Consider the following 23,036-nt stretch of genomic DNA (forward strand, 5'->3'; position numbering starts at 1 on the left):
AAAAGTAAAACATCTTTAAAAAAAACAGCAGCTATCTGCAAAATCAGTGCTAATGAGAGTAGAAAAATAATTGGGATGCTTCATGCTGGTTGGAATTACGACATACCGGTAGTTGTTTCTGCAGTTTGTTACTGCGTTTTGCTTATATGAAAGACTGAACCCTAGGCTAGTAAAATTGTAAGTAAAGCACAAAGCTGTTAAAAAAACGAGGTCATAGCAATCGTGGGATATTTACGCCAACCTACAATTGCTATGTACTGTATAATGTATAAACTGAAAGTCAGACTGTTCTCAGCCAAGCATTTAGATAGATACAGTGCCTTCAGAAAGTATTCACACCCCTTGACTTTTTCCACATTTTGTTGTGTTACAGACTGATTATGGATGAAATTGAGTTTTTTTCCCACTGTCCTACACACAATACTCCATAGTGTCAGAGTGGAATTATGATTTTTTAAATTTATTAATAAAAACTGAAAAGCTGAGATGTATTGAGTTAATAAGTATTCAACCCCTTTGTTGTGGCAAGCCTAAATAGGTTCAGGAGTAAAAATGTGCTTAGCAAGTCACCCAATGCATGGCATGGACACACTCTGTGTGCAATAATATTGGTTAACATGGTTTTTGAATGACTACCTCATCTCTGTACCGCACACATACAGTTATCTTTAAGGTTCCCCAGTCGAGCAGTGAATTTCAAACACAGAATCAACCACAAAGACCAGGGAGGTTTTCCAATGCCTCTCAAAGAAGGGCACCTATTGGGAGATGGGTAAAAATAAAATAAAAAGCAGACATTGAATGTCCCTTTGAGCATGGTGAAGTTATTAATTACGCTTTGGGTAGTGTATCCATGTTATGGGAATGCTTGTAATCGTTAAGAACTGGGGAGCTTTTCAGGATAAAAAGGAAACGGAATAGAGCTCAGCACAGGCAATATTCGAGAGGAAAAACCTGGTACCGTCTGCTTTCCTTTAGACACTGGTAGATTAATTTACCTTTCAGCAGAACAATAACGTAAAACACAAGGCCAAATCTACACTGGAATTTCTTACCAAGAAGACAGTGAATGTTCCTAAATGGCTGAGTTACAGCTTTGACTTAAATCTACTTGAATATCTATGGCAAGACATGAAAATAGTTGTCTAGTAATGATCAACAATCAACTTGACAGAGCTTGAAGAAATCTGAAAAGGATCATGGGCAAATGTTGCATAATCCGGGTGTGGAAAGCTCTTAGAGATTTACCCAGAAAGACACACAGCTGTAATCGCTGCTAAAGGTGCTTCTACAAAGGATTGACTCAGGGGTGTGAATACTTACATACATGAGATATATATATTCTATATTTCCTTTTCAATACATTACCACATTCCTCTAAAAACACGTTTTTACGTTTGTCGTTATGGGGCATTGGGTGTAGATGGGTGTAAAAATGTATCATTTAATCCATTTTGAATTCAGTCTGTAACACAACAACATGTGGAATAAGTGGAGGCACATGCATACTTTCTGAAGGCTCTGTATGTCAGAGGGAGAAAGAAAGCAATTGAAAATCGGTAGCTTGGTTATTCAGCCACAAAACACATATTTTCTTGCTGAGAAAAAGTGCTGTTGTTTTTCCAAATTCCTTATCAGAAATGAACATGCACTCTCATATAAACCCACTAGGATTTTCTGGATAACAGCATAATCCATTGCTATAATCCTTACTAATTGATTGAGCTAATTCCAGTTATTGTTTCCTTCCACCAATACTGTGTAGTGCGCACCTCTGCCAAATGACTTCATGAATATGGAATGATCATTTTTTTTGTCCAGCTTCTTTTGGGAAGAGGCTAGCTAATTACTGAAACAGAATATCATTCATAGACATTTCCATACTGTTCTATACAGGACTTCCTAGTCTATTCTACTGTAAATATAATACTATATTCACAGCCATTGTCTCACTGGCAGGGAGACGTGTGCTATTGTTTGTCCAGGTCCATCTGTTACCACCTGCTGCCAGAATGGAACATCTGCATGTGTGTGTTAGAAGCAGAAATGTATGCTTTTTAAACCCAACGCCACCTGTCCTCTAATGTTTTGGAGCAGAAATGTATGTTTAAACTCCAGGTTTGGTATGTTAGCATGATCTTTGCATATGTTGTCTTTGTTTTGGAGCAGACATGTATGAGGTTTAAACCCGAGGCCACCGTATGGGTTGCTAAACAGCAGATCCTGTGTACACTGACCCAGACGTTGAGGGACGTGCTGAACTATGGCCTGTTTCAGCCCGCCGTGGAGGGCCGCAAGTCTGGCTTCCTGGACGAAGAGCGCCCCCTCAAAGACTACCCTACTCCCGCCAGCATCAAGGGGGTTCCAACTCTGGAGGTACAGTAAAAGTACTGCTTTGATCCATCCCTCAGGTCCAGCCCTAACCCTAGTCCAAGTCCTAACTCTAACCCTCAGACTAACTCACCCACCGGCAGCAAAGGGATCCCAACTCTGGTTGTACAAAAAAGTACTGCTTTGATCCATCCCTCAGGTCCAGCCCTAACCCTAGCCCGAGTCCTAACTCTAACCCTCAGACTAACTCACCCACCGGCAGCAAAGGGATCCCAACTCTGGTTGTACAAAAAAAAGTGCTGCAACGTTAGTCTGTATTATTAAAACGCACATCCATCACTGATTGCTTCAACACATACAGTACCTTCATCAGGCTATTACGTTTTGATCAAAGAGTGGATCTTCGTCTTGTCAAATAGATGCGCTCCTGGCTCAAAACATTACACTATAAAGTACGTGGTAGAGCAATCGTGTGTGCATTGCAGGCCCTACTTAAATAATCCAGTACGGCTCCATCCCTCAAGTCCAGTCCTCCTGTATTGGCAAATGTAAGTCACAGATTGCTGGACAACAGACCTTTATTAGGCGAGCACAATGTTGTTATGGATTGTGTGTGTGTGTGTGTGTGTGTTTGTGTGTGTGTGTGTGTGTGTGTGTGTGTGTGTGTGTGTGTGTGTGTGTGTGTGTGTGTGTGTGTGTGTGTGTGTGTGTGTGTGTGTGTGTGTGTGTGTGTGTGTGTGTGTGTGTGTGTGTGTGTGTGTGTGTGTGTACCCTACTTCCTCCATCCAGCACTGCTCCATCCCGGCGGTCCAGTAACACAGGACTGGACACGCTGCTCGAACCCCAACCAGGGGTGCTGTATAAGCACTTCTCCGGGTTGATCATGATCAAAGACTCTCATCTGTAGAAAATTCAGCCACTTAATGAATGATCGAGGGACTGCGTCACTATAATAAGTCTTGTTTTCCCAAACAGCTCAGCTGGATTTGTGATGAGGCGGCATAGCGGGAAACTCCATTCTTGGCTCCCTCTCTCTGTTCTTTGTTCTATATAGCCTCAGTCAGTGGTCCCCTGGTATCACTAGTACTTAATTACTGCCTGCCTGGGTGATATTCTCTAGTATAGTATACCTTAGTTACTTAGTATTAGACATACGGATCACCCATTCTGGGGCAGTATTCATAAAGTGTCTCAGAGAAGTGGTGATCAGTTTTGCCTTTAAGATCATAACGGCGTCTTTATAGAACAATGACATGGACAGGGGGGGGGGGGGGACCTGATCCTAGATCAGTACTCCGACAGTACGCTGAGATGATTTTGTGAATATGGGCCCTGTGTATGATTGGGAAGTCATCTTTTTTTGAATCTTTTGGCCAAGGGGAGTTTTGTTATAAGAGGAAGGTCTACCAACAACACAATGTGAAAGTTTCCATAGATACAAAAAAATCCTCGTGGCTCCCTCTCTCTGCTTTGTTCTATATAAGCCCAGTCAGTGGTCCCCTGGTATCGCTAGTACTGAAGTCTTAGTTACTGCCTGCTTCTTCTACTGGTAGTTGTACACCTTACTTAGTATTGAATATATGGATCACCAATATCAGCGCCGCAGGGTATGATTATATCTGTTTTGTTAGTCGGGATCATTACGAGTTGATTATAAGAGGCGCTATAGGGTGTTGATGCTCATGAATAGTATTAACAATGCATTACAACAACATCATAGTGTATTATACCGTTTGGCTTTTAAGTAAAGCGTTACCATTTTTCTCTTCTCCTATTTACAGTTCCGTTACAAGAGCAGGGTCTACCAGCAGCCCAATGTAAACGAAATGCAGATTGCCAAAATCCACACGCAGGTGAGAAAAATAAATTAGGCTTCATATTCCTTTTTCACTTCTTCTTTCAAGTGCCTTGAATATCTATTGCTGATGTCATTTATTTATTGTATTGGATCATGTGAAAGCTATATCTTGGACCCTTTTCACACTATATATCCGTCAATGATGGAACCGTGCTGAAAAGAGCAATGTGAAAAGACAATATTAGCCGCAGTGGAGTACGGCTCAGGTCATTACAGTCGTGTGAAAAAATGATATTATTAACGGAGCTTGTCTCTGAGACTTTCATTGTATTATGAGCGAAAGAACATCTCAGGGCCTTTCTCTGTAATACTGATCAAATCAATACACTATTCGGCTACAAGCTGAATATAAAGTGTGAATTATCGAAGTGCATCATTTCAATGGGCTCAATATTCAGCAGGTATGTGTTTTAACACATGGAACAGGAGGGATTATTGGATTAAGACAGAAAACGACTTGAGTCCAGGAGAAATTCTATCCCTGTCCTTCTCGGTCAAAAAGGAATGCCACACTAAATAATTCACCCATCAAATTCCATCCCTGCTGTTTCCCCTGTTCTTTCAAGTCCACTCTTCCTTTATGTGTGTTCATGCGCGCGTGCGTGTGTGGTGTGTGTGTATGTGTATGTTGGAGTTGTTCAAAGTGTGTGTACTGTGGCTGCGTTAGAGTGCTCTGGTCAGCATCAGTCCCCCTGTAGTGTCTCTGTCCTGCCTGAAGGCTGCAGGCGAGCCTCTCTCCCTCTGCCTGGCACTGTTCAGCTCAGCTCAGCTCTGGGACCTGCTCTCTTAGCTATTTATAACTGGCCTGGAAAGCAGCACATGTGTCCCTGGTCCCTGGGAAAGCACCATGAGAAGAACAGCAGTGCAGAGACCTGTGTAACCATCATCTGACCTCCCTACTGTATCAACCTCCCTGTCCCTGTATCACCCCCCCCCTGCTCTCTCTCTCTGTCTTTCTCTGCCCCCTCCTACTCCTAGGCCAACTATAGGAAATTCATGGACCACATTCAGCATCTCCAGCTGGATAAAGTGGTAAAGATGCTGGAGAAAGGCCTCGACCCCAACTATCAAGACCCTGATACTGGTGGTACGCCCCACACACACACACACACACACACACACACACACACACACACACACACACACACACACACACACACACACACACACACACACACACACACACACACACACACACACACACACACACACACACCTAGGCTCTTACTCAATATTGTGATGTGCACCTCATGTTGTATTATACAGCAGCTGCTGAGAAGTAAACAGTGTCTGATAAATTATGAATAGCTTAGTTTACTGAAAAAGGAAATCAGAGATCAGCTCACCTCAAATGTTTTTAAAATCTCAGTTTACGGCTACAGTAGACTGAGACAATTGCTTGTGTTGTGTTTTTGTGCACCTTCATTCTGTAGGACCTATAGGGCTGGTTTCCAGAACAATGTTTCATTCTAGACTACAAAGTTATTTCGATAGCCGTTCTTCATTGAACATGCCTTCTATTCCAGAATTAGCCTCCTATTCCAGGAAACCTACCCATCACATTTGCTCTGATGATGTTCATACAATAAACTCAGGGTTTCTTCTTTTAAGTAATATCCGTAACACTGAACAGCACCTTGTTGTGTGTTTGTTTTGTAGAAACTCCACTGACCTTCGCAGCCCACCTTTACAATGTGGAGCAGGTCATCGTTGTATTGAAACAAGGTGGAGCACATCTGGACTTCAGATCACAAGACGGGATGACCGCTCTCCACCATGCGGTCAGGGCCAAGAATCAGGCCGTGCTGAAGGTTATCCAGCATCTCTATGCCTTTCACAGCTTATATAAAGTCGGCCACGATTCCCCTCTCTACCCCTTCCCCTTGGCCTTACCCTTTGATGTGTGCAGATCTGTATGCTTGAAGCAACATAGTGGAACATCCGCCACGACTGCTTTTCTCCAGACCCTTTAGATCTGCAAATGTAGAAGGGTTATGACCAAGGATATGGGAAAGAGAGAGAATTGGTATCGGCTGATACCTTTTAGATTTTTCTAAAACAATCTATCCCACAACAAATCAAATCCAACTTTGTCACATGTGCCGAATACAACAAGTGTAGACCTTACCGTGAAATGCTTACTGACAAGCCCTTGACCAACACCCCACATATAGGAATCATAATTGACAATGTCCTACGCATAACACAATGTGAACGACCACCTGGATTTGGTCGGTCGTATGTAGCAAAATTTGAAATGGTGTGTTGTTTTTGTACATTGGATAAGAGTAAAGACTCAGAGCTACAACATGGTATATCATACACTGCAGTTGAGGGACAATGGGAAAGTAATTGAGTTTGAGTTTATTTTGATTTTTACAGGGACAGTGCACATTAATCAACGTTTTAGTAAAAGTGCCGGTTTTAATTACAATACAGACAATCAATGAGCAGTGAGCACACGCAGAGCAACATGGGACAAGCAAGTCATTGCATCCAGACAGAGAAACATAGGACAAGCAAGACATAGCATGCAGACAGAGACACATAGGACAAGCAAGACATAGCATGCAGACAGAGCAACATAGGACAAGCAAGACATAGCATGCAGACAGATAAACATAGGACAAGCAAGACATAGCATGCAGACAGAGAAACATAGGACAAGCAAGACATAGCATGCAGACAGAGAAACACAGGACAAGCAAGACATAGCATGCAGACAGAGAAACATAGGTCAAGCAAGACATAGCATGCAGACAGAGAAACATAGGACAAGCAAGACATAGCATGCAGACAGAGAAACATAGGACAAGCAAGACATAGCATGCAGACAGAGAAACATAGGACAAGCAAGATATAGCATGCAGACAGAGAAACATAGGACAAGCAAGACATAGCATGCAGACAGAGAAACATAGGACAAGCAAGATATAGCATGCAGACAGAGAAACATAGGACAAGCAAGACATAGCATGCAGACAGAGAAACATAGGTCAAGCAAGACATAGCATGCAGACAGAGAAACATAGGACAAGCAAGACATAGCATGCAGACAGAGAAACATAGGACAAGCAAGACATAGCATGCAGACAGAGAAACATAGGTCAAGCAAGACATAGAATGCAGACAGAACAACATAGGACAAGCAAGACATAGCACGCAGACAGATAAACATAGGACAAGCAAGACATAGCATGCAGACAGAACAACATAGGACAAGCAATACATAGCATGCAGACAGATAAACATAGGACAAGCAAGACATAGCATGCAGACAGAGCAACATAGCACAAAAAGCAACAAGACAAAATCCATAAAAGCAACAGTGTTTCCACACCTCACAAGCAACAGAAAACATGGAAAGCAGCAATACACAGCGAGGGATTATGTTCACAAATCTGATTGACCTTTAGCCATGTCTTCATGTTTTTTGTGAAAGTGTGATCACACCCAGATACTTTATGTCTATGTCCTGGGAGATTTTCTTGTCATGCTAATCGATCCCGAAGAAGCTTACGGACAATGTCAAATGTGATATAACGAAGCACCGGAGTGAGTTGGGTGCGCAATTACGCAGGTACTTTCCAGAAACGGATGACAACTGGATTTGTTATCCCTTTCATGCCCTGCCTCCAGTCCACTTACCGATATCTGAATAAGAGAGCGTCATCGAAATTGTAACAACTGGTTCTTTGAAAAATGTATTTAATCAGAAGCCATTGGGCTGTGCTCAGAGTATCCTGCTTTGGCAAATCGCACTGTTAAGACACTGACACTGCCCTTTGCAACCACGTACCTACAGTTGAAGTCGGGAGTTTACATACAACTTAGTCAAATACATTTCAACTCAGTTTTTCACAATTCCTGAAGTTTAATCCTAGTAAAATTATTTTTTAAGAATGTGAAATGTCAGAATAATAGTAGAGAGAATGATTTATTTCAGCTTTTATTTATTTCATCACATTCCCAGTGGGTCAGAAGTTTACATACACTAAATTAATTGCCTTTCAAATTTTTAACTTGGGTCAAACATTTCGGGTAGCCTTCCACAAGCTTCCCACAATAAGTTGGGTGAAGTTTGGCCCATTCCTCCTGACAGAGCTGGTGTAACTGAATCAGGTTTGCAGGCCTCCTTGCTCGCACATGCCTTTTCAGTTATGCCCACAGCAATTTGTGATGGCCACTCCAACACCTTGAATTTGTTGTCTTTAAGCCATTTGCCACAAATTTGGAAGTATGCTTGGGGTCATTGTCCATTTGAAAGACCCATTTGCGACCAAGCGTTAACTTCCTGACTGATGTCTTGAGATGTTGCTTCAATTTATCCACATAATTTCCCTCCATCATGATGCATTCTTTTTTGTGAAGTGCACCAGTCCCTCCTGCAGCAAAGCACCCCCACAACATGATGCTGCCACCTCCGTGCTTTACGGTTGGGATGGTGTTCTTCGGCTTGCAGGCCTCCCCCTTTTTTTCCAAACATGACGATGGTCATTATGGCCAAACAGTTCTATTTTTGTTCCACCATCCCAGAGAACATTTGTCCAACGCTCGTTGTCCCCATGTGCAGTAGCAAACCGTCGCCTGGCTTTTTTTATGGCGGTTTTGGAGCAGTGTTTTCTTCCTTGCTGAGCGGCCATTCAGGTTATGTCGATGTTGGAATCGTTTTACTGTGGATACAGATACTTTTGTACCTGTTTCCTCCAGCATCTTCACAAGGTCCTTTGCTGTTGTTCAGGGATTGATTTGCACTTTTCGCACCAAAGTACGTTCATCTCTAGGAGACAGAACGCGTCTCCTTCCTGAGCGGTATGACGGCTACGTGGTCCCATGGTGTTTATACTTGCATACTATTGTTTGTACAGATGAACGTGGTACCTTCAGGCATTTGAAAATTGCTCCCAAGGATGAACCAGACTTGTGGAGGTCAACAATTTTTTTCTGAGGTCTTGGCTTATTTTTTTTTCAATTTTCCCATGATGTCAAGCAAAGAGGCACTGAGTTTGAAGGTAGGCCTTGAAATACATCCACAGATACACATTCAAGAGGTGTAAAAAGCCTATCAGAAGCTTCTAAAGCCATGACATCATTTTCTGGAATTTTCCAAGCTGTTCAAAGGCGCAGTCAACTTAGTGTGTGTAAACTTCTGACCCACTGGAATTGTGATACAGTGAATTATAAGTGAAATAAACGGTCTGTAAAAAATTGTTGGGAAAATGACTTGTGACATGCACAAAGTAGATGTTCTAACCGACTTGCCAAAACTATAGTTTGTTAACAAGACATTTGTGGAGTGGTTGAAAAACGAGTATGTAAACTTCTGACTTCAGACTACTGAATGTGAGAGTGGATTCTCAGCCCTCGCTAGCATGAAAACTATATACAGACTATGTGTGGGAAATGATTTTAGACTGAGACTCTCTCCAATACAACCCAACATTGCAGAGTTATGTGTTATGCTGGTGAATGAGGACCCAAAAGCGACTTAACGAAAACAGAGTCTTTATTCCAGTATATGACAAAAGTAATAATCCTGGAAAAATCAAGAAGAAAACAAAACAGGAAAAAACTTAAATCCACTCGTAGTAACGAGGACAGACTGGAGACTCGACCATTGACTGCAGGTTGCTTCGGGAAGGCACCGACCGTAGCAGACTAAGACACCTGCTCACACGCAGCATCTGAAGGAGACAAAACACGACAGGGCGAGACAAGGACACAGCACAGCGAACATCATACAAGGATCCGACAAGGACAGAAGCGGAAAACAAGGGGAGAAATAGGGCTCTAATCAGAGGGCAAAATAGGGGACAGGTGTGAAAAGAGTAAATGAGTGAGTTAGGAGAATGAGGAACAGCTGGGAGCAGGAACGGAACGATAGAGAGAAGAGAGAGAGGGATAGAAAAAGGGAACGAACCTAATAAGACCAGCAGGGGGAAACGAACAGAAGGGAAAGCACAAGGACAAGACAATATATGACAAAACATGACATTATGTGCCTCCTTTCAAGCACACCTTTCTCATTAACCTGTGATGAGTTATTCACAATTTTCGATGAACAATAAGGTTTTATATGTACGATGGTTAAATAAAGAGCAACATTATTGACTATTATTATATTTTTATTTGTACCCTGGTCCCATAAGTGCTCTTTGTCACTTCCCATGAGCCTGTATGTGACAAAAACTCACACTTATTCTTATGTTTAATAAATGTATCGTAGAGTGTGTGGCAGGCTTACAATGACGGCAAAAAACAAACATTTGAGAGTGCGCTGACCCTGGTGCTAGAGGGGGTATGCAGCTGGAGGTTGATTGTTTGAAGGGGTACGGGACTATAACAAGTTTGGGAACCACTGCTCTACGGGACAGTTGAGCTAACGTGCGCTAATGTGATTAGTATGACGTTTTAAGTAACAAGAGAATTTCCCAGGACATAGACATATCTGATATGGGCAGAAAGCTTAAATTCTTGTTCAATTAACTGCACTGTCCAATGTATAGTAGCTATTACAGTGACAGAATACCATGCTATTGTTTGAGGAGAGTGCACAGTTATGTATCAGGAATCAAGGTAAGACCCAAGTGGAGACTGTGTGAATTAACAATGTTTATTGTAACCACAGGGGCAGGCAAACGACAGGTCAAGGCAGATAGGGGTTGATAATCCAGAGTAGAAGCAAAGGTACAGGACGGTAGGCAGGCTCAAAGTCAGGGACAGGCAGAGTTCAGTAATCCAGAGGTGGAGCAAAGGTGCAGGGCGGCAGGCAGGCTCAGGGTCAGGCGGGTGGGTACAGGGTCAGGACAAGCAAGGGTCAAAAACCAGTAGGACGAGAAATAGAGAGGCTGGGAAAAGGCAGGAGCTGACAGGACAAACACTTGTAACATTGACAAACAAGACGAACTGGCCCAGACAGTCACGTTTAGAAGTTAAAATTCTGTTAAAACTTACCAAAATAATGTTGACTCATCAAATACCAATCCTGTACCACACTGAACAATAGTATAAACGCAACATTTAAAGTGTTGGTCCCATGTTTCGTGCGCTGAAATGAAAAAATCCAAAATTGTGTGCATTCATTTGTTTACATCCCTGTTAGTGAGCATAATGCCAATGCCACAGATGGCTCAAGTTTTCAGGGAGCATGCAATTAGCATGCTGACTGCAGGAATGTCCACCAAAGCTTTTGCCAGATATTTAAATTGTTCATTTCTATTCCATAAGCCGCCTCCAACGTTGTTTTAGAGAATTTGGCAGTATGTCCAGAAAGGGCTCGCAACTGATGAAACTGTGGGTTTGCACAAACAAATAATTTCTACACAGAAACCGTCTCAGGGAAGCTCATCTGCGTGATCTTCATCCTCACGCTTCTCCTGTCATGTTTTGTCATTTATTATCTTGTCTTGTCCCTGTGCTTCATTCTATTCGTTTCCCTCTGCTGGTCTTATTAGGATTAATCCTCCCAGCTGAGTCTTCACCTGTTCCCGATCCTTTCCCCTGATTAGAGTCCCTATTTCTTCCTTTGTGTTCCGTTCCTGTCCCGGTTCCTTGTCTAGATTCACCGTGCTGTGTTTGTGTATCGCCCTGTCGTGTCGTGTTTTCCTCATGCTGCGTGGTGAGCAGGTGTCTGAGTCTGTCTGGTTCAAGTGCCTTCCCGAGGCAACCTGCTGTTCACCTGTTCAAGATGTCTCCAGTTTGTCCTCGAGTGAAAGTTGTGTTTTTGTTTGTATTTACTTTACTGGATTAAAGAGGTCCTCTTTGACATCTCCAACGGATTAATCCTGGATTCAACTGTACCGGGCAGATGGCAGATAGTGTGTATGGCATTTTGTGGGCGAGCGGCTTGCTGATGTCGGAGTTGTGAACAGAGTGCCCCATGGTGGCGGTGGGGTTATGGTATGGGCAGGCATAAGCTATAGACAATGAACACAATTGCATTTTCTGTATGTGTAACAGTATAGACTTTACGTCCATCGCCCCGACCTGGGCGCGAACCAGGGACGCTCTGCACACATCAACGGTCACCCTCGAAGCATTGTTACCCATCGCTCCACAAAAACGCGGCCCTTGCAGAGCAAGGGGAACCACTACTTCACGGTCTCAGAGCAAGTGACGTCACCGATTGAAACTCCACCAGCGCGCACCACCGCTAACTAGCTATTTGATACAGTGACGAGATCCTGAGGCATGTTTGGGATGCTCTGGATCGACGTGTAATCCAGCATGTTCCAGTTCCCGAACAATATCCAGCAACTTTGCACAGCCATTGAAGACTAGTAGGACAACATTCCACAAGCCACAATCAACAGCCTGATCAACTTTATGCGAAGGAGATGGTGAATGGTGGTCACACCAGATACTGACTTTTTAAAATTTATCCGCGCCCCTAGCTTTTTTTTAAGGTATCTTGCATATCTGTATTCCCAGTCATGTGAAATCCATATATTAGGGCCTACTAAATGTATTTCAATTGACTGATTTCCTTATATGAACTGTAACTCTTTGAAATTGTTGCATGTTGCGTTTATATTTTTGTTCAGTGTATAAATTGGAGAAAAAAACACTTAAAAAACAGACTGTTTATTTATTTTTTGTACTATTTCCTCTGGCCAATAAGCGGGCTACTGCATGAATGTTTTTAATGAGCAGTATACGCCCACACCATTCTGTTGTTGTGGTTCGCCCACAACATTCCAACACAGAAAATCGGCTATTTAACTTGCTTGAATACAATTTCTTTGGAAGCAAAGCTATTTCACTCATATTGTAAATTAATTATAGGTCATCTTTTATAGAAATCGGGAAACATTGGACAGTTACTTTAAATAAAGTGTAGCTCAGGGCTGAAGTTTCTCCTGTGTACAGATCTAGGATGTATCAGCTTCCCCAAACCTAACCTTAACCATTGGTGGAAAAAATGTTTTAACTGACCTAAGATCAGCAACGTCAACTTAAACCTAAATTGCTCACCCTAATACTCTCTGTCGCCCCCCTCAGGCTCTACTGGACCTGGGCGCATCTCCAGACTACAAGGACAGCCAGAGTCTCACCCCCCTCTACCATACAGTCTTGGTGGAGGGAGACCCAAGCTGCTGTGAGCTGCTACTGAGGGCCCACGCCACCGTCTCTTGCCATGATGAGAACGGCTGGCACGAGATACACCAGGTGTAATAATCGATTGGATTTATATAGAGGTAGCCTAACGGTTAAGAGCTTTGGGCCAGTAACCTTTTGGGCCAATAAGCTGGCAAGGTGGAAAAATCTGCCGTTTGGCCCTTGAGCAAGGCAGTTAACACCCAACAACAACTACTCCCCGGGCGCTGATGATGTGGAAGTCTATTAAGGCACCCTCCCGCACCTCTCTGATTCAGAGAGGATTGGTTAAATGCAGAAGACACATTTCGGTTGAATGCATTTGGTTGTGCAACTGATTAGGTATCCCCCTTTCCCGAAGGGTTTTACATACAAGTGTTCCACATACTGGTTTAGTTGAGAGTCTCAAGTTACAGCGCCTGATACAGCACTAATGCAAATTAGCCAAGCCATTGAAATTATATGGACTCCCTTGAATAAGCTATCTAGATATAATTCCGCTTTTGGTAGATGTTTCACTTTATGAATTGCTTTGGTTGAGAAGCAAGCTTGGCGAGACCATCAGCAGCAAAAACAACAGCAAGATAGCTCAGCTCAGTTGGTACTCTGACTGACATCTAGTGTGCAGAGCAAGACGATACAGTTGAGAATATCCGTAGTCTAGCGACTCCAGTTTGGTCATTTTCTATGATAGTCCCGATGTGCCTTATGAAAGCTAGGCTGCTGTATAGATTGTTTCATTTTCTTTGTTTATGCATTTGTGGCAGACGTGTAGATATGGACATTATTTGACCTGGTCTCTGTGTTTGTGTGGCAGGCATGTAGATATGGACATGTCCAGCACCTGGAGCACCTGTTGTTCTACGCAGCAGACATGGGTGTCCAGAACGCCTCGGGAAACACGGCTCTACACATCTGTGCTCTATACAATCAGGTGAGAAAACACAAACCACCAATCAGCAGTCAATCAACAGTACAGAGGGGTTTATATTCTACCACCTACAATGTTTTAATTGGCATATTGTTTTGGTACAGGCCCATAGGGTCAATTCCATTTGAATTCATGCAATTCAAGAAGTAAACTGATTTGACTGAATTGAAATGGAATTCACCCCAATTCTGAAAATGATGCTATTATTAGCGAAGGGGGAAATGATGATGAATACATATCCTGTTGATTCGTCACATGGATAAAGATTGACTGGATGTGCTGCTGATGATACATTTCACTGCGATGGATGAATCCTGGGTGAACACTAGTCAATATTGTCTTAACATTTGAAAATGTACCCATCTATCATGTTCTATATGGGCTTAGAGATCGATGGAAACGAATGATGACAATTATGAAAATGTCATTCATTACTGTGCGTGTGCATTGACCCTTGTGTCAATGGCTATAGTTAATCCCTCCACTCTGTCATATGAGCATTACACACACACACACACACACACACACACACACACACACACACACACACACACACACACACACACACACACACACACACACACACACACACACACACACACACACACACACACAAACACACCCACACAGATGGGATGTGTGTGTGTGATATCTCTCCTGTTCTCTGTAGGGTTCACTGCTCCCATGAGATATGGCAGATATTTAAAAATACAATTTTAAAAACTCTCTCCTGCCATTAGAGAGAGAGAGAGAGTGAGGAATGATGAGAGAGACATAGAGAAAGAGTAAGAGAGAGAGAAAGAGAGATGATTCCCTCTCCATTGTTTGGTGTTGTGCAGTCTCTTTCCTCAAGTGCTCTGCTCAGCTCCTACACGGGCAAGGTTTATCTCAATGGCTTTCTGATTGGACGCCCTTTTGACAGCCACTAAAAGGGATAAACTTCACTGTACTTCAACCTCGGCCTGATTTAACCTTCACATAATGTTATTATTATTATAGATATCTGCCCCATATATTATGCATCATTTGTTGTTCATCTGAGGACACGTGGCAGTAGAATATAAAAAAGAACATGCTAAGTATGCTTCTCTGCATCTCTGCTAAAATCTGGGTTGCAGATTGAAAGGAACGAGTCTTATTCTGTACATTTAGTAATCGCTTGCTTTTCTAAAGTCTACCAACATTGCCAGCAGGCATGCCAGCCAAGACAAGCTAGCTACTCTTAATTTATTGATAGCCTAAAATGGCTTCTTGGTAGCTAGTTATGAGGTTGGGAGATTGGGAATCTATCTGGGCTAGCTAAAGCCAACTTCATACAATTTCTAGGTAGCTAGTATTATTCCAACAACAAAATGTTTAACCAGATACATCTGAGGGGGCCACATGCCCCTGTGCCCCCTATGGACATGATGCCTCTGAATTTATGGAACATTAAAACTAATAATATTCATATCTCAAAAGTACCCTTTTCGGCAGATTGTTTTTAAAAGTTCATCAAATTTCCAGAGTGGGCTCTCTGCTACTTTTAAAGTTATGATACATTTTATGAGCACCATCAACACAGTGATTAGGAAAATGGATTCGGGGACTCCCTCTGCTGGTGATTTGCTGAAGGGTAGTGCTAGCAGGGATCCTTTGGACGTCCAACTCCACCGTCACACAATTAAGTAGAAAGTTATAACGGTTAAGGTAAGGGTTACGGTTAGGGTTAGGTAAGGGTTACGGTTAGGGTTATAGGTAAGGGTTATGGTTAGGGTTATAGGTAAGGGTTATGGTTAAGGTTAGGGTTAGGGTAAGAGTAGGGGTTAAGGTGTAGGGCAGGGACGTCCCATGGATCCCGGATAGCACTACCCATTTTCTGAACACGCAATCCTACAAGAGGGATGCCATTGGTTAATGTTGTTAATATTGGTAATGTTGACTCAGTTCACGTGACAATTCTATTTCAGAATATAGCCTTACTCCATATTTTCGAGCACACTATAAGGAATATAATGTCATCAAGATGTTGTCTGTATAGGGTATGGTTCATGGTCCATAAGGTCTTACAGGAAAAGGTCTAGGTCTAAAAAGCACCTAAAATGGCCACTTTCATCATGATTTTGTATGTAAAAAGCATGTTAAACATCCTTCTTCCCGATAACATTTGCATGGAAAGGGAAAGGGGATACCTAATGAGTTGCACAACTTAACGCATTCAACTGAAATGTGAGTTACTAAATAAAAATTCAGGCCATGCTGGCGTGGAATCGCCCAGTAGGCGGAGTATTAGCTTGAACTGGGGTGTGTGTGTGTTTGTTTGTGTGTGTATGTGCAGGCACTGTTCGTGTGTGGGCGCCTGCGTGTTTGCGTGCTTGATTGTATGGGTGTGTGTATGCTTGCGTGTGTGTGTATATGTGTGTGTGTGTGGGCACGTGTATATGTGTGTTCGCGTGCGTGTGTGTGTTTGTAGTGGAGTCTTCCGTGGGTGGGCTGCTGAATCCAGCTAGCAGCAGGCTATAGTGCCACATACCGTTACCACAGCTCCATCTCTTTATTCACCCATCTTTACACTACGTGTGTTCACTGCACTGAGATTCTTACTGGAGAAGTGAGGTTTTACCTGGTAACAGACACAGGGCATCATCAGCCAGAACAGGGTGAGCTGCAGCACCAGGACAATGATCAGTCCTGGAATGTTCTGGAATCAGTCTGGATCAGTTGATGGAATGGAATGCCTGAGCAAGATGGTTTCTGGTTCTCTCGTTTAATGGGCTCAGTACAGAAGAGGGTAATACTGTACAGTAGCTGGCTGCAGAAAGAGAGAGAGAGAGAGAGAGAGAGAGAGAGATAGATAGAGAGAGAGGTGAAGTGAAGTGGAGTTTAAATTAATGAGGTCTTGGTCACAACCCTTACAGTGTCTTACTTTGTTCTCTCTCTCTCTCTCTCTCTCTCTCTCTCTCTCTCTCTCTCTCTCTCTCTCTCTCTCTCTCTCTCTCTCTCTCTCTCTCTCTCTCTCTCTCTCTCTCTCTCTCTCTCTCTCTCTCTCTCTCTCTCTCTCTCTCTCTCTCTTTAATTGTATTTATCCTCCCCAAGGAACACTGTGCCAGAGTACTGCTTGTTCGTGGTGCCAACAAGGAAGTGAAGAACTACAGAAGCCAGACATCATTCCAGGTATGATCTGACTCACACCTCAAACCATTACTGCTCACAGTAAAGGTTTGCTGTCGAGTATAGATGGCTACATTCCAATCTCCAGTCTAGCATGCCACATGGCCAGTATACTGCTTCCTTCTTCTATATGGTATGCTATATAATGGTCATCCATTGTTTCCATTACTCTTCTTTTCTCAGATGAATTACATCAGTAGAGAGCTTGTTACAGTAGTGCAGTATGTGATACTATTTTTAAGTCTGTGTTTTCGGTCTCATTTTGTTCACTTTCCGTTTCAGAAGGGAAATGCAATAGGTTTGTTACTGATTTAAGCAAAGCACTATATGAGTCAGTGGTTCCTTATATTATATTATTATATATTTTATGTCGCTGTGAACAAGCAGTCAGTGGTCTTGGGATAATTATTCATGTTTTAATGGTTGTTTACATGCACGTGTCAGCGTTCCACGGTTTTCTAAATTTCAAACAACCAATTAGTCATACTGTAGGTGTGATGCATTTTGGGGGTTGAAGTAAAACATAACGAATGGATATCGAAATAGCTTTCTAGCTATAGTTGACTGTATGTTTTATTTTTCCCATTTATCATTTCTATTCTGTGTACCAACTGTGTACTACTTTTCATGCAGATACAGTAATTCCATATCCCACAAATAATTGAGCCGTGAATTCACACAGACTTTGTTTTGACCTATTTTATTTTACTGGCAGCAGGCCCATATAGCTGCTAAGACATATTGCTATTTAAGTAGCATGGCAAAATAAGAACTACTGCATGAGGTACATTAGTACCAAGCACACAAACACAAATAAAGTTTATTCTGGGAAAGAGTCTCCCATTGTGGTACGTTTATGGTACAAAGTTGAACATTTTTCACCAAATCCCCTCTTTACCTCCTCATGCTTTCTTAGCAGTCTGAACCCATCCTCAGTTACTCTGAACTCCTATTACTTGGTCGGATCCCCGGCGGAGCCAACTGTCTTCTCTTGCATCACGTTGGAGTCAGTGGAGTGTTGCTGTTTATGCAATGTACATTTCCGCCGAGCGCTGATGCGTCCTCAAATTCTCTCTATTATTCATTCATCCCTTCATACTTCTGAAATTGTTTCTTGCCTCAGTGACTCCTTAATTACAGCTAATTTGAAGGGGTCCATAAACCGCATTCACCACACCCAATCAAATTCTGATTAAGTCTTCCCAGTTAAACAGGCGTCTGCTGACTGATGGTGACAATTTAACAGCTGAGATTAAGGGCAGCATCCCAAATGGCACCCTATTCCCTATATAGTACACTATGGGCCCTGATCAAAAGTTGTGCACTATAGAGGGAACAGGGCGCCATTTGGGACGCATCACTGATTCAGAGCAAATTGGACCACTTCACTTCTTGCTCCTCTTTTCTGACCCACTTTCATCCTAAAATCACATCCCGCTCCACTTCCTAGTACACCCTGCCGTCATACCTCACCTTATCTCCATATGGTTTGGGACAAGGTAATCCTCCCCTGCCTCACATCCTTCCTCATCCCCCCTCTCCATCTCTCTCTCATCTCTCTCTCCCACTCTCTCTCCCACCCTCCTTCTGCTCTCCGTTTCTGTGGTCTTTTTTCTCTCTGTCCCTCTCTGCCCAGCCCTCATAACTTACCTCCATACGTTTTTTTGGGACCGGGTAAACAGACCGCAGAGCAGAGAGCGGAGCGCGTATGGTGTACTTTGCTGTGCAGAGTTAAGAGGGGGTATAATCGTTTTAGCAGAAAGGGTTCTATAGCAGGCTGTCATGGTGGTTATACTGTAGCAGAAGGTTGTTTCTGGGAGATGAGCTGGGAAGATGGAGTCATGACATGTGTTGTCACCCCCAGAGAGGACCTCCTGGCTCTCATCATCGTGAAACCATCAGCTGGAGATTATACAGCCTCGTTCCACACTCTAGCTGGCATTGAATTACAGCCCTACTACTCCAAGCCAATATACAGTAGCTACCGTAAGGTCATTGCTGTATTCCATTGATAGGTTCATTGCACTCATTTCAGCTGTGCTATTGAAAATGGAAGTATACTTTGGGCTAATTTTCACTTATGCATCATTCATGGAAAAATGCTATTTGTTTTTCAATTATGGAGGCAATTTTATATTTGCAACGGAGGGATGAGTTCATTCTGTTTATTTCCATCCAAGTTGTGATTTCGGTTGTTCTTTTCCATGACTGAACTCGCTGGATGTCCATGAGAGGTACTGTATGATTCAGGTGGAGACTTTGTATGGACTTTGTCTCCAGCGACTAAAACTATGGTGGACCTGCTTTGATGCAGCCAGAGACTCAAGTCGTTTCTCCTACTCCACGGACCTGACTTATGTAAGACGAGCTAAAGGTGGCCTGAGCCGGCAGGGTCTACTGGCTGGATATGTGTTGACTCACCCACTGTGGCTGTAGCTCGGCTGTCCGCCACCCACGACAGTACAACTCTTAGCGGGCTGCTGTTTGTTGTGTTATTATTAGTAGCTATAATCATTTCAGGTTGCATTTCATAAAAGTGAGTCCTTCAACAATGGGTATTAAGTTGTTTTCAGGCAAATAACTGAGGCACCGCATGTGGGAGGCCATCAGAGCAGGTAGTCAGGCATTTTGAATTATGAATACCATAGGCCAGCCATTTTGCTTGATTTAAAAATGGTACTGTGATAAATGCTAGAAGACAAATCTATCATTCTGTTCCAGGTGGCCATCATCGCGGGGAACTTTGAATTGGCAGAATTAATCAAGAATCACAAAGAGACTGATATTGGTAAGTTACTGAACTAAACACTTATATGTGTGTCTAATCTGGGTGTATTTTAAGAGAAGAAGAAAAGACGTTATTGTTCTAATATAGGAAATGGTGAGACTGGTAAACCATTGAGCACAGCAGTCAGTATGGTTGACCAGGCTAGGAATTGGTTGCAAGCAAATCTGTTGTATTGAATGGGATTCAAGTCATGTCCAATTCATGTGCTTCTTTATAAATGTTGTATGTTGTTGACCAAAGATCTTCCTCTCTGAATGGGCCCTGCTGTTTACTGTTTGATGGACCTGCACTGTGGTTCCTCTCACCTATAGACAGTCTGTCTTCTGCTCCAATCCCACATCTACTTCCACACTTAGCCACAGTACACAGTGGAGCTGACCTACATAGTGCAGAGTAGAGCGACTGGGATGAGAACACACACACACATGCGTCACACACCCTGCATGCACACATACACACACGCATGTGCGCATGAACACATGTATGAACACACAAACACACACATGTATAAAGTGTACTCTTTAAAATAGGTTACTTTGCTGTATAATGTGTACTGTATGTAGTACACTATAGAATACCCCTAAAAAGACAGCATGCCTTTGAGAACTAAGAACAGTGTTCCAGTGGTTGTCTGTGATATGAATGGGACAGTCTCCCTCTATTCTTCACAAAGGGCACATCCATCCTCTCTTATCCTCACACGACACTCTTAGAAAAAACAGGTGCTATCTAAAAGGGTTCTTCATCTATCCTCATAGGAGAACCCATTGAAGAACCCAATTTGGTTCCAGGTAGAACCCTTTTTGTTCCAGGTAGAACCATTTTTGGTTCCATGTAAAAAAAAACTCAAGTTCTACCTGGAACCTAAAAGGGTTCTCCTACGAGGACTGCCAAAGATACCCTTTTTGAACACTTTTTTTCTAAGAGTGTACACTACCGTTCAAAAGTTTGGGGTCACTTGTGTTATGTCTGTGTTATGTCTGTGTTATAAAAGAAAAGCTCATTGTTTTGTCCTTTAAAATAAAATAGAATAGATCAGAAATACAGTGTAGACATTGTTAATATTGTAAATGACTATTGTAGCTAGAATCGTCTGATTCTTAATGGAATATCTCCATAGGTGTACAGAGGCCCGTTATCAGCAACCATCACTCCTGTGTTATAATGGCACATAATGGCACGTTAGCCAAACCAAGTTCATCATTTTGAAAGGCTAATTGATCATTAGAAAACCCTTTTGCAATTATGTTAGCACAGCTGAAAACTGTTGTTCTGATTAAAGAAGCAATAAAACTGGCCTTCTTTAGACTAGTTGAGTATCTGGAGCATCAGCGTTTGTGGGTTCGATTACAGGCTCAAAATGGCCGGAAACAATTAACTTTCTTCTGAAACTCGTCAGTCTATTCTTGTTCTGAGACATTAAGGCTATTCCATGCGAGAATTTGCCAAGAAACCGAAGATCTCGTACAACGCTGTTTACTACTCCCTTCAAAGAACAGCGCAGACTGGCTCTAACCAGAAGCGAAAGAGGAGTGGGAGGCCTGATGCACAACTGAGCAAGAGGACAAGTACATTAGTGTCTAGTTTGAGAAACAAATACCTCACACGTCCTCAACTGGCAGCTTCATTAAATAGTGCCTGCAAAACACCAGTCTCAATGTCAACAGTGAAGAGGCAACTCCGTGAGGCTGACCTTCTAGGCAGAGTTCCTCTGTCCAGTGTCTGTGTTCTTTTGCCCATCTTAATCTTTTCTTTTTTAATTAGCCAGTCTGAGATATGGCTTTTCCTGTGCAACTCTGCCTAGAAGGCCAGCATTCCGGAGTCGCCTCTTCACTGTTGACGTTGAGACTGGTGTTTGGCGGGTATTATTTAATGAAGCTGCCAGGTGCCCTAAGGTGCTGGTGATGGGGATTCTCTCTAATCTTTCTTTGCTTGTCACTTTGTAACTGCTGGAGTCAGGTCTTTCCTATGTCCTTAGGCCAGGGTTTTGACATTATGAACTCTCCTCGGCCTTCTGGCATGCTGTCAACATAATGCTACTGCCAGCAATCTTACTGTGCAATTGCCGGAGCATTTCTGCCTTTTCCTCTCCAAATAGGCACTGACACTTGTACTAACTCATGTTGTCATGCATTTTCAACCTCCCAAGAGTATTTTTGTTCTCTCTGTCTTCCATTCCGTCATCGCTTCTTAATGTTTTGTTACCTTCTTTTGTAAATTGCTGAACATCTTCTATCTGATCTAAACAGTCAAACTGAAAAGTCTTTGTAACAGTGGACCTCAGTACATTTATAACTACTCTGTACGATATAGTACAACGGCATGCCTACAGACAGGGGCGTCATGCACCCATTATTTTAGATGGGGCACGAAAGTATATGGCCATGGAGAGGGGGGGGGGTTGCACATTGATTCTCTATCCTATTACTGGAGTGGGCTAAACTAGGGTCACAGAGTGTTTCTTAGTAGTTTTAAACAAACATATACACCTCACACACGATTATGAGCTTAAAAATAGAAGACACCTGTACCATGTCAGCTATAGAGTTGAAATGTATAAAATGTTTGCATCCCAATAGTACACTTTATATACAACACAGAAGACTGAAATGAAACAAAATCAGTTGGCATAGAAAAAACAGATTTTTGGAATAATAAAAAGAGTTTATAAATTAAAAAATTATGAAAAATATGAATAACATTTCACCCATGAGGCCAATAGAGGGCGATTTGGTCATTTGACTGCAGGAAAGGGTATGAACTTTTATGCCTTTTAGGATTTTAGTACAACTGCCACACTGGTATATTGTATCGTAACACAATAATTAAAGCAATTTTAGTATTTTCTAAAGTCTAGCAACCTTGCCAGTCGGCATGCCAGC

At 42.5% G+C, this 23,036-nt stretch overlaps 1 protein-coding gene across 3 annotated transcripts in view; it reads left to right on the forward strand.

Moving 5' to 3' along the window:
* shank2b (SH3 and multiple ankyrin repeat domains 2b) overlaps positions 1–23,036 on the forward strand; it is a 162,576-nt gene that overhangs the window by 35,843 nt on the left and 103,697 nt on the right. For all 3 annotated transcript variants that reach the window (XM_046312842.1, XM_046312850.1, XM_046312857.1), the window contains exons 4-11: positions 2,170–2,376; positions 4,113–4,184; positions 5,168–5,276; positions 5,849–6,000; positions 13,190–13,357; positions 14,103–14,219; positions 17,292–17,369; positions 20,088–20,154. In XM_046312842.1, the coding sequence (XP_046168798.1) occupies positions 2,170–2,376; positions 4,113–4,184; positions 5,168–5,276; positions 5,849–6,000; positions 13,190–13,357; positions 14,103–14,219; positions 17,292–17,369; positions 20,088–20,154 (970 nt within the window). The remainder of the gene's footprint in view (positions 1–2,169; positions 2,377–4,112; positions 4,185–5,167; positions 5,277–5,848; positions 6,001–13,189; positions 13,358–14,102; positions 14,220–17,291; positions 17,370–20,087; positions 20,155–23,036) is intronic.

This window comes from Oncorhynchus gorbuscha, linkage group LG02 (assembly GCF_021184085.1).
Source record: "Oncorhynchus gorbuscha isolate QuinsamMale2020 ecotype Even-year linkage group LG02, OgorEven_v1.0, whole genome shotgun sequence".
NCBI lineage: Eukaryota > Metazoa > Chordata > Actinopteri > Salmoniformes > Salmonidae > Oncorhynchus > Oncorhynchus gorbuscha.